The sequence below is a fragment of the Eurytemora carolleeae genome, unplaced genomic scaffold, assembly GCF_000591075.1.
Source record: "Eurytemora carolleeae unplaced genomic scaffold, Eaff_2.0 scaffold94, whole genome shotgun sequence".
NCBI lineage: Eukaryota > Metazoa > Arthropoda > Copepoda > Calanoida > Temoridae > Eurytemora > Eurytemora carolleeae.
The window spans coordinates 2,968-15,745 of NW_019396036.1; the positions used below are offsets into that span (position 1 = coordinate 2,968).

The 12,778-nt window shown below is 30.6% G+C and overlaps 1 protein-coding gene across 1 annotated transcript; it reads left to right on the forward strand.

Annotated features, from left to right (window-relative positions):
- Window positions 1-918: 918 nt before the first annotated feature.
- LOC111699021 (uncharacterized) lies at window positions 919-7,341 on the forward strand (the record flags this gene model as incomplete). Its single annotated transcript, XM_023469552.1, has 7 exons — window positions 919-988; window positions 1,608-1,654; window positions 1,938-1,997; window positions 3,700-3,792; window positions 4,134-4,239; window positions 6,640-6,815; window positions 7,238-7,341. Coding segments are annotated over 7 exons (616 nt in total), but the record flags the coding sequence as incomplete, so codon positions are not given.
- Between the last annotated feature and the right edge of the window lie 5,437 nt (window positions 7,342-12,778).

Sequence of the window (12,778 nt, forward strand, 5' to 3'; positions counted from 1 at the left end):
ATATTTTAATATCAGATGGGACACATTGCTTCATGCTTCAGCGTTAAGAGGTGTTCAGCTAAAACCTGTCATTTTATTTTTTTTGTCCATTGATAATCGAACCAAATTTAACTTTAAATCTACAAAATATTTAGGAGATGAAACACGTCAGAGAAACCTTCTTCGAGAAATTCTTAATTCTTAATTTTGATCTCACGACGCAGTTAAAATATTGTACTTCATGATATCCTGCTAAAAAGTATCTTATTATTTGAATAATTCGGGTGAAGTGTTCCAATTCTCACTATAGAACCTTTAAAAAAATCTTTACACAAATTTTTTTTTCAGAAAACAAAAAATTTAAAGAATTCGAGATTCCATGCGACATCTTTCCTTGGTCCATGTACTAACTATTTCGATACATTTTTACGGATTTCGTTTAATGGTTTTTAGTATATTTTAATTTCGTGTTCTAAATCTTAAGTAATCACAAAAATTTCTGATACCTTTACTTAAACATTTTCTTGGAAATATATTGAGTCTTTGCCACAAACTCTGAACGTTCTGATCTCTATATCTTTGCAACTCAACGTCACGATCGTATACCTTAGATATTTCACAAAATAAATTGTGTTAAATGATTTAATCTAAGTTTAAAATATTATAGATTTACACCATCAGGTTGCAAAGATAATTGGAATTAGAAATTATGAGTTTGTGGTAAAAACTTTATTCCTCTACCAGATTCAAAAATAATTTCAAGAAACTTTTAGATTTATTGCGCTATATATCTATATATCTATATATCTATATATCTATATAGCTATATATCTATATATCTATATATCTATATATCTCAGTGTGAAAATTAATGTTTTGACAGTTGAAAAAATATTTTTAGATTCTCCGTTGCCAACTCAACAAAAAATTTATTTCCAGGATTTACAAAAACCTCAGTGAGAGTGAGACTAAACGAGGATTTATGGTGAGAGGAACAGTTCATCTGGAGGTAATTTTATTCATCTCAGGGGGGGGGGGAAATGTAGGTTTGATTAGTTCTATAGTGTAAGTGTAGAAACAATTTTGGCTGTTAATGGCGCCATCTTTTTTTGTAAATCGTATTTCGAGGATTTTTGGGTATTTTCAAAAATAATGAATGCGACATGGGCAAAAATATTTATCTTTAGCAGGCGTCTAGAAACCTTCCCTAGGGTCATGTGAGTTGTCAAACAAATTTTGGCCGATAGATCCAGTCGATTGACGTTTATTGGATACAAACAGACAGACAAGCAAAGTATATATATTTAGAATAGATACAGTGAATTCGGAGAAAACTATATATCTAACGATCACAATCATTCAGAGAGCTTTAAAAAATTTGTATCAATTTTTAAGACCAGGTCATCTCTGAAGTGTCAAACACCTTGCTTTTGATTTTACATACAGTGATAACCAGAAAACAATAGAATAGGAAGACGATAATATGTCAACTAACGTGTATTTGTTACAAAGCAAATTAAATTTATTAAAATGGGTCTGATTACATTGCACAATTGGTGTGTCTCTGCTCATTGCTCAGTGTACACTTTGGAATAAAAAATTTAAAAAATGGAAAATTCTTTTTTTAGAAAACCCAAAACCTCAACAGTCAGACTTCCTTCAAATCGATGCTGAGGTATGTATATTGTATGATATATACTTTTATTAAAAAGATCAACATTACATGAATTCGCTGAAAAGTTTTTTTCTTACGTCTTAAAACGTGTTGGATTGTTTCCATCACATCTACAGCATTAATCAGTCACTTTTTTAGTGAAATTACAATCGAAAAGTAGCAATTTTCTGTTAGAAATAGCAATATGTATTCCTATTACTTTATAGGAAAAAGATTATGAGGTACCTTTGTGAATCTCATGCAACTCCTGAAATTGTACAGTCCCTTAAAGCTATATTTTCAGGAGTAAGTCCTTGAGAAGGGGTAATCAGCTCACAGATCCAAATATGTTCTCCATTTCTAGGTATAGGTATAGGACTCAATCATAGATATTATATTTATATATATACAGAGCGTCCCATATCATATTGGATTATCTCCAAGATATACCACTGAAATATGCAAATAATACTCGAAAAACCTAGTATTTCATATATTAGGCTTAAACGATTTTTAAAAATGATTTGTTCTTTTTAGATTTTCTAAGTAGTACCGAAAATCGCAATTTAGAGCCAGAAACGATATGTTAATATATATATCTATCTATAGCATGCCGTGTCAGTACGAGTATGGTCTATCGGCTATCTACAGTATGATCTTTAACACAAGTTTAGAAATTACATGAAATCCGAGACAATCGAATTAGATTGGACATTTTTGATCCTAGAGGGGATTTGGAGATTAGCCAGATCAAATCCCAAGAAAAACAGCAAAATTATTCACTCTTAGCAAAGTAAATCAATAATTCTGAAAATGGAGTGCTGAAGATGTGAAGAAAGTAAAAAAAAGTTTAGAAGAAATTCGACCAAAAATCAACTTTGGCAAGAAACAATTTTTAGCCTTATTGAAAGACTTTACTAAAGCGGCTTTGTTCATCCAATGAAGAGCAGAATGTGATTCTTGCAATGGAGGATACGTTGAACCAAGGTTATAATGCAAGGAAAGTTATTTCAGCCTGACATGGGATCCATTTTTCACATAAAAAATCAATGAAATATTCTGGTCATAGGAAACTACTATGTCCCTTATCAAAATTATCAAAATTTAATGCTTTTAACCTCAATATAGGATTCTAAACGAACACTAATGCATCTATTCTTCTTTACAAATTCCGCCCAGAGAGATCTGGTTTCAATATGTACGCAGAGTATACGCAACTGCAATTAACTTTCCTTGCATTATAACCTTGCGTTGAGCATGCATAAATCATAAAAATTTATATTTTCGAGTTATTACTATAAACATTTTTAGAATCACAAGACTGGTATCTTTTGCACATCACACTTTTAATTTGTTACATTTACTAGAAATCATACTGTAGCCAGGTTTATCAAATTCTATTAACAGTTTTTTTTAGACTATTAAAGAATCCGTAGAAAATCGTTCTATACTGAGAATTTGATAGGAGGGAGATGGGATATTATGAATATTATGCCAGAGCCTCATTTCTCAACAGATTTTCTCTTTTTAGATCTAAAAATTATTTTGTAAAGTTTTTAGTTCTTAAGGGAAGTACAAAAACCTTGCATCAAGATGAAAGCAAATTGTACCCACAAAGGATGAGACTTCAGATAAGATTGTACGGAATTAGTTCTATCTGTTTCCTTTAGTTATATTCACACATTCCTTGCAAGTATAAACTTTTTTGTTTCTTTGCTAAATCATTAAATAAGCAATTAGATTACCATATATAATACAGAATAATTAATTTACCTTGGGATCATTACATTTTAAGAGTTTTCAGTCGTCTTTACAGTCTCATCCTTTGCGGTGAACCCTGTATGTACGTTTAAAGTCTGGGAAATCAGTTTATTGGGGAAAATATGAAAAAATCAACCAATAAACACACTAGATAAATATGTTAGCTCCTATATGATATTTTATAAGCTTTTTATTTTGATATTTTTTTTTTCTGTTTATTCAGCTCATTTCAAGGAAATACAATTAATGGAAGGTGACAATATAAAGTTGTACGAACCCCTGTAATGTTTGTCTCTGTATCCTAGTTCTGATCCGGAACGAGGTCAATCCATGTTGTCTGGACGACCAGGAGAGAATATGGAGAGAGAAACCAACTTCGGGGGTACTCCTTCGTTTAGGTATACACTCCTGATACACTACAGTACTCCAGGGGGGTATACACTCCTGATACACTACAGTACTCCAGGGGGGTATACACTCCTGATACACTACAGTACTCCAGCGGAGGGGGGTATAAAAATAATCTTTCAATCATTCTGAATGGGTTTAAAGGATTTTAAAATAAAACAGGACTTTAAAATCCAACTATTTTCCTTATATCAAAAAAAAGGATAATTTTGCTTTCACCTCTTCATCCACAACTTCAATCAAACATCCGTCTTTAGAAAGGGAGGGGGGGATATTAGCATTATACTTATTAAACCTTGTTACAAACCTTAACAATTTCTTTAATGTGCAGAGTTCAGTTCAACCAGTTGAAGAGGAAAAGAGAACGAAGTAATCTAATTCTGCTCGCTATAGTCCTACTCTTCATATTCTCTCATTCATTCCGTATACTCTTCAAGGTTAGTATTCCGTATACTCTTCAATGTTAGTATTCCGTTTACTGTTCAATGCTACTATTCCGTATAATCTTTAAGGTTAGAATATTTAAGAAATGAATATTTTTAAAAGTTCAAGTTAGCAAGATTAATTGAGCTTGATTGAGAGGTTAATTAAACTTTAAACAACATGACTTGAAGGCTTAAGAAAGTTTTAAAATTATCTCGCAAATTACTCATTCAGGCTAGAATACTTTACATTTTTTGTCGTCTTCACATTGACCTCAAATATGTTTAGTACTTCTCAAAAAATATGTTCTTCTGAGGACTTTTTATGTTGTAAGATCATTATCCTAGATGATTCTAGGTGTATATGCGCAAATTATAAAACATTTTATCAAAATTTGAAAACTACGTTTTAACAATTAGTGTATGGCCAGAAGTTAGACCTTGTTGTGTAAATCTCTGATAATCTCCATCAATATCCAATTTATACAGTCATACCCCTCAATCCTCAATCCTCAAACAAACTAAATTAAGTAAAAATTTCCGGCAAATAAATAATTTCCCAAATTATACACAAGGCAGTTGCTTACATAATTTTATTCCTTTATAAACAGAAAAAAACGCGAAAAAAAAACTCTTAAATCCGCAAAATTTAGTGAAAAATCCAGAATTTGACAGTGTTAGTTGAACTGGCAAGCAAGAGGCTAGATTCATCAATTATCTTCTGGGACATTTATTCTCATAATGTCCCAGGACAATTATGAGAAATAATTTCCCAGAAGTTTTTCAAACTACAGGAAAATACACGGGATAATATTTCTCTCAAAATGGAATAAAATATGATATATTTAATATATTTAAAATATTATATATTTAATGCTTTTTTGTAGTTCAGGGGAGAAAGTCTTGAACTTGAGAAGTTTTAATGAAACTAAGTCTTCTGAAAGGATGAATTTCAGAAACAAAATTTGTTAGGTTTAAGAGCTTTTTGAAGTGAGTTAAAATGTATCAAACTAATTAATAACATGGTAATTCTAAACGAAACTTAAATGTTTAATGTGCATCATATTATAAAGTTTAAGTAGAATGTTTTTTCAAACTGTTAAATTTCAAGTATTTGTAACGACGACATTAATAATTGTAAACCATTTGTAGTCCTTACAATCATAAATTGGGCCCCGAAATAATAATTTGAAAATTTTACCAAACCAAATAATTGCGTATGGCCCAAATAGTCGTCTTTATCCTGTCTGTTCGTTGTTCATGACAAAAACAAAACAAACAGACAAAAAGAGATTACCAGCTTTGGAACCCGTAATTCCCTGGAAACTAAACTTTCTCTAGAAAAGTCAACTCACCAAACTTAGAACCATCAGTCCTATCTTTCCATGCTCCGACCAGGTCTAAGTCCTATCTTTCCATGCTCCGACCAGGTCTAAGAATTACAGGTCTAGTGTGTCATCGTTTCGAATTACTCGTACCCAGTTTATATTGGACCCGGGGCGTTTTTTTTTTTTCAACCGATGTAGTCTGACAGAATCTATGTATTTCGTTGCGCTTTTAAAAACAAAATCCGCAAATCCACGTTTCAAATGATATTCTTGCTGATAAAAGAACGTATAAAAAGTATAAATCATTTTTAGAGAGAAGGTTGCGAAGAGTCTGATCTTTGTGACAATCTCAAATTTTTAAATCCCTATATCTTTACGACTACTTAGATTACTTAATCTAACAGAATACATAGTTTGAAATATCTAAGGTCTACAACATTTGGGTTTCAACGATATAAGAATTAGAAAATCAGAACTTGTGGCAAAGACTCAATTCCTTTTTTGTCGAGAAAATAAAAATAAGTTATCAATTTGATAAATAATAGATTTTTGGGTAAAAAGAAACTTTGCACTGAAAGCTGGAACTCGTTAAGTATTGTGTACTTGAAACTTGAAAGGTTGGGGATAATATCTCAACAATCCTGTAGAAGTTTTCTTCTTTAAAAGTAAAATCTTATAGTCCTAAAATTGGAGAAAGTTTGAAAAAAACACCTGGATATCACTTTTGAACGATACTATAATCGAAAGAATAAAAAATAAATAAAAACATGGTTTTTAGTGACAAAAACTTAAAAAATCAAATGTTTCTTTTACCTTCATTTAAACCTAGGAACCTTGGGTGCTTCATGTCCCGTTTCTCAGAAAAAAAAAGAAAAAAAATTGTTCAACAATAATTCTCCCAACAGTGTGCCAGCCATGATAAGACGAGAAAAAATAAANATTGATTGCAGAATTAAGAAATTAATAGAATAGTTTTCCTTTCAATCCATCGAATTAAAGGTTAATTTTAAATTCAACTTCATTCTTCTCGGCTCTTTCTTTTACAAGTAGTTTCTTTAATTTTCGTACACAGTCTCTTTTTGTTCAGGCGATAGAGTTGACCTTCATCGACAACCACGTGTCCCTGGAGGTGTTTAACTTCTGTTATGAGAAGGGTCGTTATATAATCCCTCCTGCCTGGCTCTGCTTGTCTCATGTAAACCATCTTTTCCTTGTCCTGAACTCAGCACTTAACTTCTTCCTCTACTGTCTAGTGGGTCGCAGGTCAGGAAAACTTTTTTTACTTTTCTGAAACCAAAGGGGGGGAAAGGTCCACGATTCCTGTTTTAGAATTGATCCAAATGGTTCAAATCTGATGGTGTAAACCTCTGATATTTTAAACTTTGATCCAACAGAGTTTACAGTTTGAAATATATGAAAGATATTCTGATTAGAAAATCAGAGTTTGTGGCAAAGACTCTTGTATTTCGAAATTAAATAAATTTAAAGTTTGCTATGAAAATATTTTTTCTTGGGAGTCAATTTGAGGAAAATCTTAAATTAGATAAAAAAATGTTCGAAATATTTTGTTTCTAATTTAACTGCTTTTAACTTGAAAATTCATTGAATTTCTTTCCTAAATTTATATTATTACAAATTTCGTTGTAAAAAAAACGATCGAAATGCAGCTATCACATTTTTTTAAGGTTCCGGCAAGAGCTGCAGTTGTGTATATGCCGGTTAATCAGGCGGAGAAGACAAAACATCTAAACCTGATCCAAGAGAAACCTCAATACTCAAGGCTTGAGGACAACTCGTCTTGAACTTGAGAAGTTTTAATGAAACTAAGTCTTCTGAAAGGGTGAATTTCAGAAACAAAATTTGTTAGGTTTAAGAGCTTTTTGAAGTGAGTTAAAATGTATCAAACTAATTAATAACATGGTAATTCTAAACGAAAAGAGAACTCTGAACATTAATCCCAGAGAACTCTGAACATTAATCCTGGAGAACTATGAACATTTATTCCGAAAAACTCTGAATATTAATCCCGGAGAACTGCACAATGAACTACATTTACCTCAGTGAACTCCATTAACTGCACAGTGAAATCCATTTACCTCAGTGAAATCCATTAACTATAAAGTGAAATCCATTAACTGCACAGTAAACTCCATTACTGCACAGTGAACTCCATTAACTGCACAGTTAATTAACTCCACAGTAAATTCCATTAACTTCCCAGTAAACTCCATTACTGAATGCAGTGGACTCCATTAACTGCACAGTGAACTCTACTTTCTGCTTTGAGCTCCATGTAAATTGCTGCTCAAGATATTGCAGCAAAACTCTATACTCATCAGTTAAACTCTAGATACTACAGTGAAACTCTAGATACTACTGTAAAACTCTAGATACTGCAGCAAAACTCTATACTCATCAGTTAAACTCTAGATACTACAGTGAAACTCTAGATACTACTGTAAAACTCTAGATACTGCAGTAAGACTATAGATACTACAGTTAAACTCTAGATACTACAGTAAAACCCTAGATACTGCAGTAAAACTCTAGATATTTACAGTAAAGCTCTAGATACTACAGTAAAACTCTAGATAATGCAGTAAAACTCTATACTCATCAGTAAAACTCTAGATACTACAGCAAAACTCTAGATACTGCAGGGAAACTCTAGATACTACAGTTAAACTCTAGATACTACAGTAAAACTCAAGATACTATAGTAAAACTCTAGATACTGCAGTAAAACTCTAGATACTACAGTAAAACTCTAGATAATGCAGTAAAACTCTAGATACTGCAGTAAAACTCTAGATAATGCAGTAAAACTCTATACTCATCAGTAAAACTCTAGATACTACAGTGAAACTCTAGATACTACAGTGAAACTCTAGATACTACATTAAAACTCTAGATACTACAGTGAAACTCTAGATACTGCAGTAAAACTCTAGATACTACAGTAAAACTCTGGATACTACAGAAAACTCTAGATACTGCAGTAAAACTCTAGATACTGCAGTAAAACTCTAGATGCTACGTAAAACTCTAGAAACTACAGTAAAACTATAAATACTGCAGTAAACCTCTAGATACTACAGTAAAACTCTGGATACTACAGTAAAACTCTAGATACTACTGAAACATTCTTGAAACAGTACTAATAGTTGAAATCTAGATAAATAATTCTTATTATGATTAATTTATGATTTGATATAAACCTGATTGTTGTATAAAACGACTTGATGTAGGTTACTTTGATGACACTAAATAACTTTAAAGGGGATAAACTTTACCCAAATTATTATTTAAAAACTAAATCTTCGTTTTTTCTTGACAAAGCATCAATGGTTTAATTGTTTCAAAAGTTTGAATATTTCAAATTTCACACAATGCACGGGAATTAAAAGAAAACTCCATTTTTCTAAATTAGAATTGATAATTTTCTTTGAAGGTAAATGAGTAAAAACAAAAATTCATGTTCAGAATGGAAGCTTGCGTTACTTCAAAGTATGCAAAAGATGTTTATTGCAAATGTAAAAAACTGTAGCAAGCGCAGATTTAATTATAACTGCATTTCTTTTAACATTTATAATCCCTATATCTTTGCAACCTTAGGGTTAGGTGTAGCATTTTTGATCTAACTTAACATAAGTTTGTGACAAAAATTATATTCCTTAAATCTATTTTGCACCAAAAAAACGAAAAAAACGACGAAACCCGCGAAAAATGGACAAGGATCTTTAAGCATTTGCTCTTAAAGGCACTTTAGAGAGACCTATGAATGTCAAGTGATTTTCCATGGCGTGGCGTGGCGTGTCTGATTCTCAACAGTACCCCTTTAAACGTTTAACTTATTTATCTACATGCTAAATGCTTGTAAGTGTTAGTAACTTTGTCAGCTTAGTTGAGTTCACACGGTATGCAGGCGTACACTCCAATTTTTCTCTGCAACATGGAAATTCTTTCGAGAAAAACATACAGAGTTCTCTACCATCAATGATCAGTCAAAGATTTAAACGGCACCCTTGTAAATAGGGCATTCATCTCTTCTCTAATGTAGGATCACTTGAAATTACTCTTACAATCCCTTTAAACTAAAAAATGTTATTACCTTGGTTTATAAAGTTATTATAATTCAAAATTTCTATCTAACAATGAATTCGTTATTAAATATATAAAAAGAAACCAGGTATTTTATTTCGAGGCCCTAGGGACGCTAGTCTGGTATGAATACAAAGTGTATCGGAGAAAAGAAAATATGAAGAACAAAATTAATTTATGCAAATGATGTGTTTAATATGAAAATGAGCCACGTGTAATTACAAATATATGTATTTATGTAAATTACTTTTACAGGGTGTCCAATAAAAAGTTTAAAATGATCAAACATCTTACCAGTTTTTTTGGACACCCTTGTAATTGACGGACTGTTGTGGCAGTTTCCTTCATTAATTAAATGAATAATTAATTTATCCATTAAGAGGGCAAAACTTTTGATTTGAACAGCTGGGACTTCAGCGCTCAGTCGTTTTATTAACCCACAACAAGGCATTCTTATAAACCTTACTTATCACATCCTTAGACGGGAATGTCGATGTAATTACAAGTTACCCTTCATTGACAAAGTTACATGGCTCGATTCACAAGGATACACACTTTATTTGAACAACAATTAGGAAAATATGTTGTTTTTTATTTGAAAAACATTTAAATTCTGACGTTTTCTTTGCTGCAAAAATCCGAAAGTCTCATTTAGAGACGCCATAATTGGTAATAATCAATTTTAAGATAGAAAAATCAGAATATTTCATCAACTGACAAAGTTTTAAAGGTACCGTTGTAAATCGAGCAAGCCCCTGTTTAAAATGAGGGAATTTACTTTGAAAACTTCAAAAGTTAAATTAAATGGTGATATTGAGCTAGCAGTATTCCTAACAAAAGTTTTGCACTACAATTTCAATATTAAAAACGACATTTAAATGTATTAATAACGTATCAGGTTTACTGGGACACACTGAAGAATCTACAATTTATTTTTCGTGTCCGAATTAAAATAGATTCAGTGAGTTGACGTTTAGTCCAAAAGCTTATGAAAATAAATGTGATAATATAATTCAGCTCATATTCTAGCAACCATGCACTTTCCCTTAAATATTTTCCTCTGTTTAAATACTTACCTCTGGAAAAATAATATTTTTCCTCCTTCCTCTTATTTCTTTCTTTACTAAAAACCCTCCAAATGTCTTTCATTTGGTCGTTTCAATTGGAAAATACATATTTAAAATATTTAAATATTACATTTAAAATTTCATAATATTTATGAAATTTTGACCTCCAGATAGGATTGTGAACGTTTTCATTTTTTTAAAACGATCGTTTTGTTAGGAAAACGACGACGAAAATTCGGAAGCTTAACAATCGTTTTGAAAAACGATCGTTTTTTAAAAAGTTCGTTTTTAAAAATGGTCGTTTTTAAAACGATCGTTATCCGTTTTCTAAAAGTTCAAAAATAGTAGGTCGTTTTCAAAAACGATAGTTTTTTCCGAAAACGAAACGATCTTTTTTGAAAACGATTGAAAAACGAAACAAAAAACGATCGTTTTCAAAAACGATCAACAACCCTACTTCAGATCATATCTTTTCGCGTGTTGATGTTCCATAACGCCAGAATATCCAATTCTCTTTGTAAATTGAGAAAACAATATTTTGTGGATTTGTTTTATACTTTCTGTAATTATTTATTTATAAAATTTAACAAAAACATACAAAATTAAATGTTTCAGGAGAAAATATTTGAAACCTCCAAAAATAGAGGTTGTGGGAATATTTCCCCCCAATTGTAAAAACATATAAAAAATAGAAATTAAAGGAAAAGGAAAGGAAACAGAAAGTTACATATTTATTGTTTACATTATATTTAATGGTGGTGGATTGTTAGTATTTTTTGACGATGAACTATGAACAACTTTTAGAAATAAAAATGATATATTTATTTGTAATCTTTAAAAAATTTAAAATGGCCTTTATTGGTTGTAAAAAAGATATAGGTTATATATATATACGCAAAACATGCATTTTAAGCATCTTTTTAATTCGCGCCGATTTATGACATTCTTTATGTTTGATGATACCTTTTACTCTTTTTAATCTTTTTAGACTTTTCTTTGTAAAATCGTCTTTGCTTTCTTCGATTCTTTTTCAAACATTTTCAATTAATACATTTGTTCTGCTGATAAAAATTTTCTATCAAATTCTGTTTAAAATTTGAAATAAGATTGATATTTGAAAGTTTAGAAAAGTGTCGTTTATTTTCATACCATATTTTAGGGAAATTGTGAGGTGGGAGCAGTCCAATTTTAATAGATTTTACTCTAGGAATACAAAAATCATTTCTGTTTCTAAGATTTGCGTTTTTTATATTTTTTGACAATATGAAATCTTTTTAAATGTTGGGGGTAATTGGTCTCCTTTAAATTGAAATAAAAATTTTATAACATTAAGAATTCCTAATTTTCTATCTTTTTTCACAGCATAAAGTGAAAAAGTTAATCGCCTGTATATCTTTTCAAAATAGTCATTAAAGTTGAATTTAGTATCCAGCCATATTCCCAAGAATCTAACTGAATCTGTTTCTTTTATGCGTTCAATTTATTGTGTAGTTTCTCATAGTTTAAAGAAAACATCAGGACGTACGTACGTACGTACGTACGTTTTGTGAATTTAGAGAAATTGAAAATAAAATTGCATTAGTTTTCTGAAAGATAGTAAGCTTATGAGACATGTATTAACAAGTTATTTTTTCTAATTCTTTATTTATTGTGTCTGCAAGAGTATTTAAGTTTTTACATTTTGATGTACATTTTGATTTGTGTCGTCGGCGAAGGGTACACGGAAAAGTTCTAATTTTTTCAGTATTTCTTCATTTTTAGTATTTCTAATCTTTATTCAGAATTTCTTCATTTTTAGTATTTTTAAACTTAATTCAGTTTTTCTAAAAAAAAATCAGTATTTATGAACTGTATTCACTATTTAAATTTTTTTTCTCAATATCTCTAAAATTTGTTTTCAGTATTTCTATTTTTTTCAGTATTTCTGAATTTTTTTAGTATTTCCACATTTTTTGTATTTCTAAACTTTATTCAGTATTTCTGTATTTAATTTAGTATTTCTAAAATTTGTTTTTAGACTTTGATCCGTGTTTTCAATTTAAGGAAAATTTAGTAATT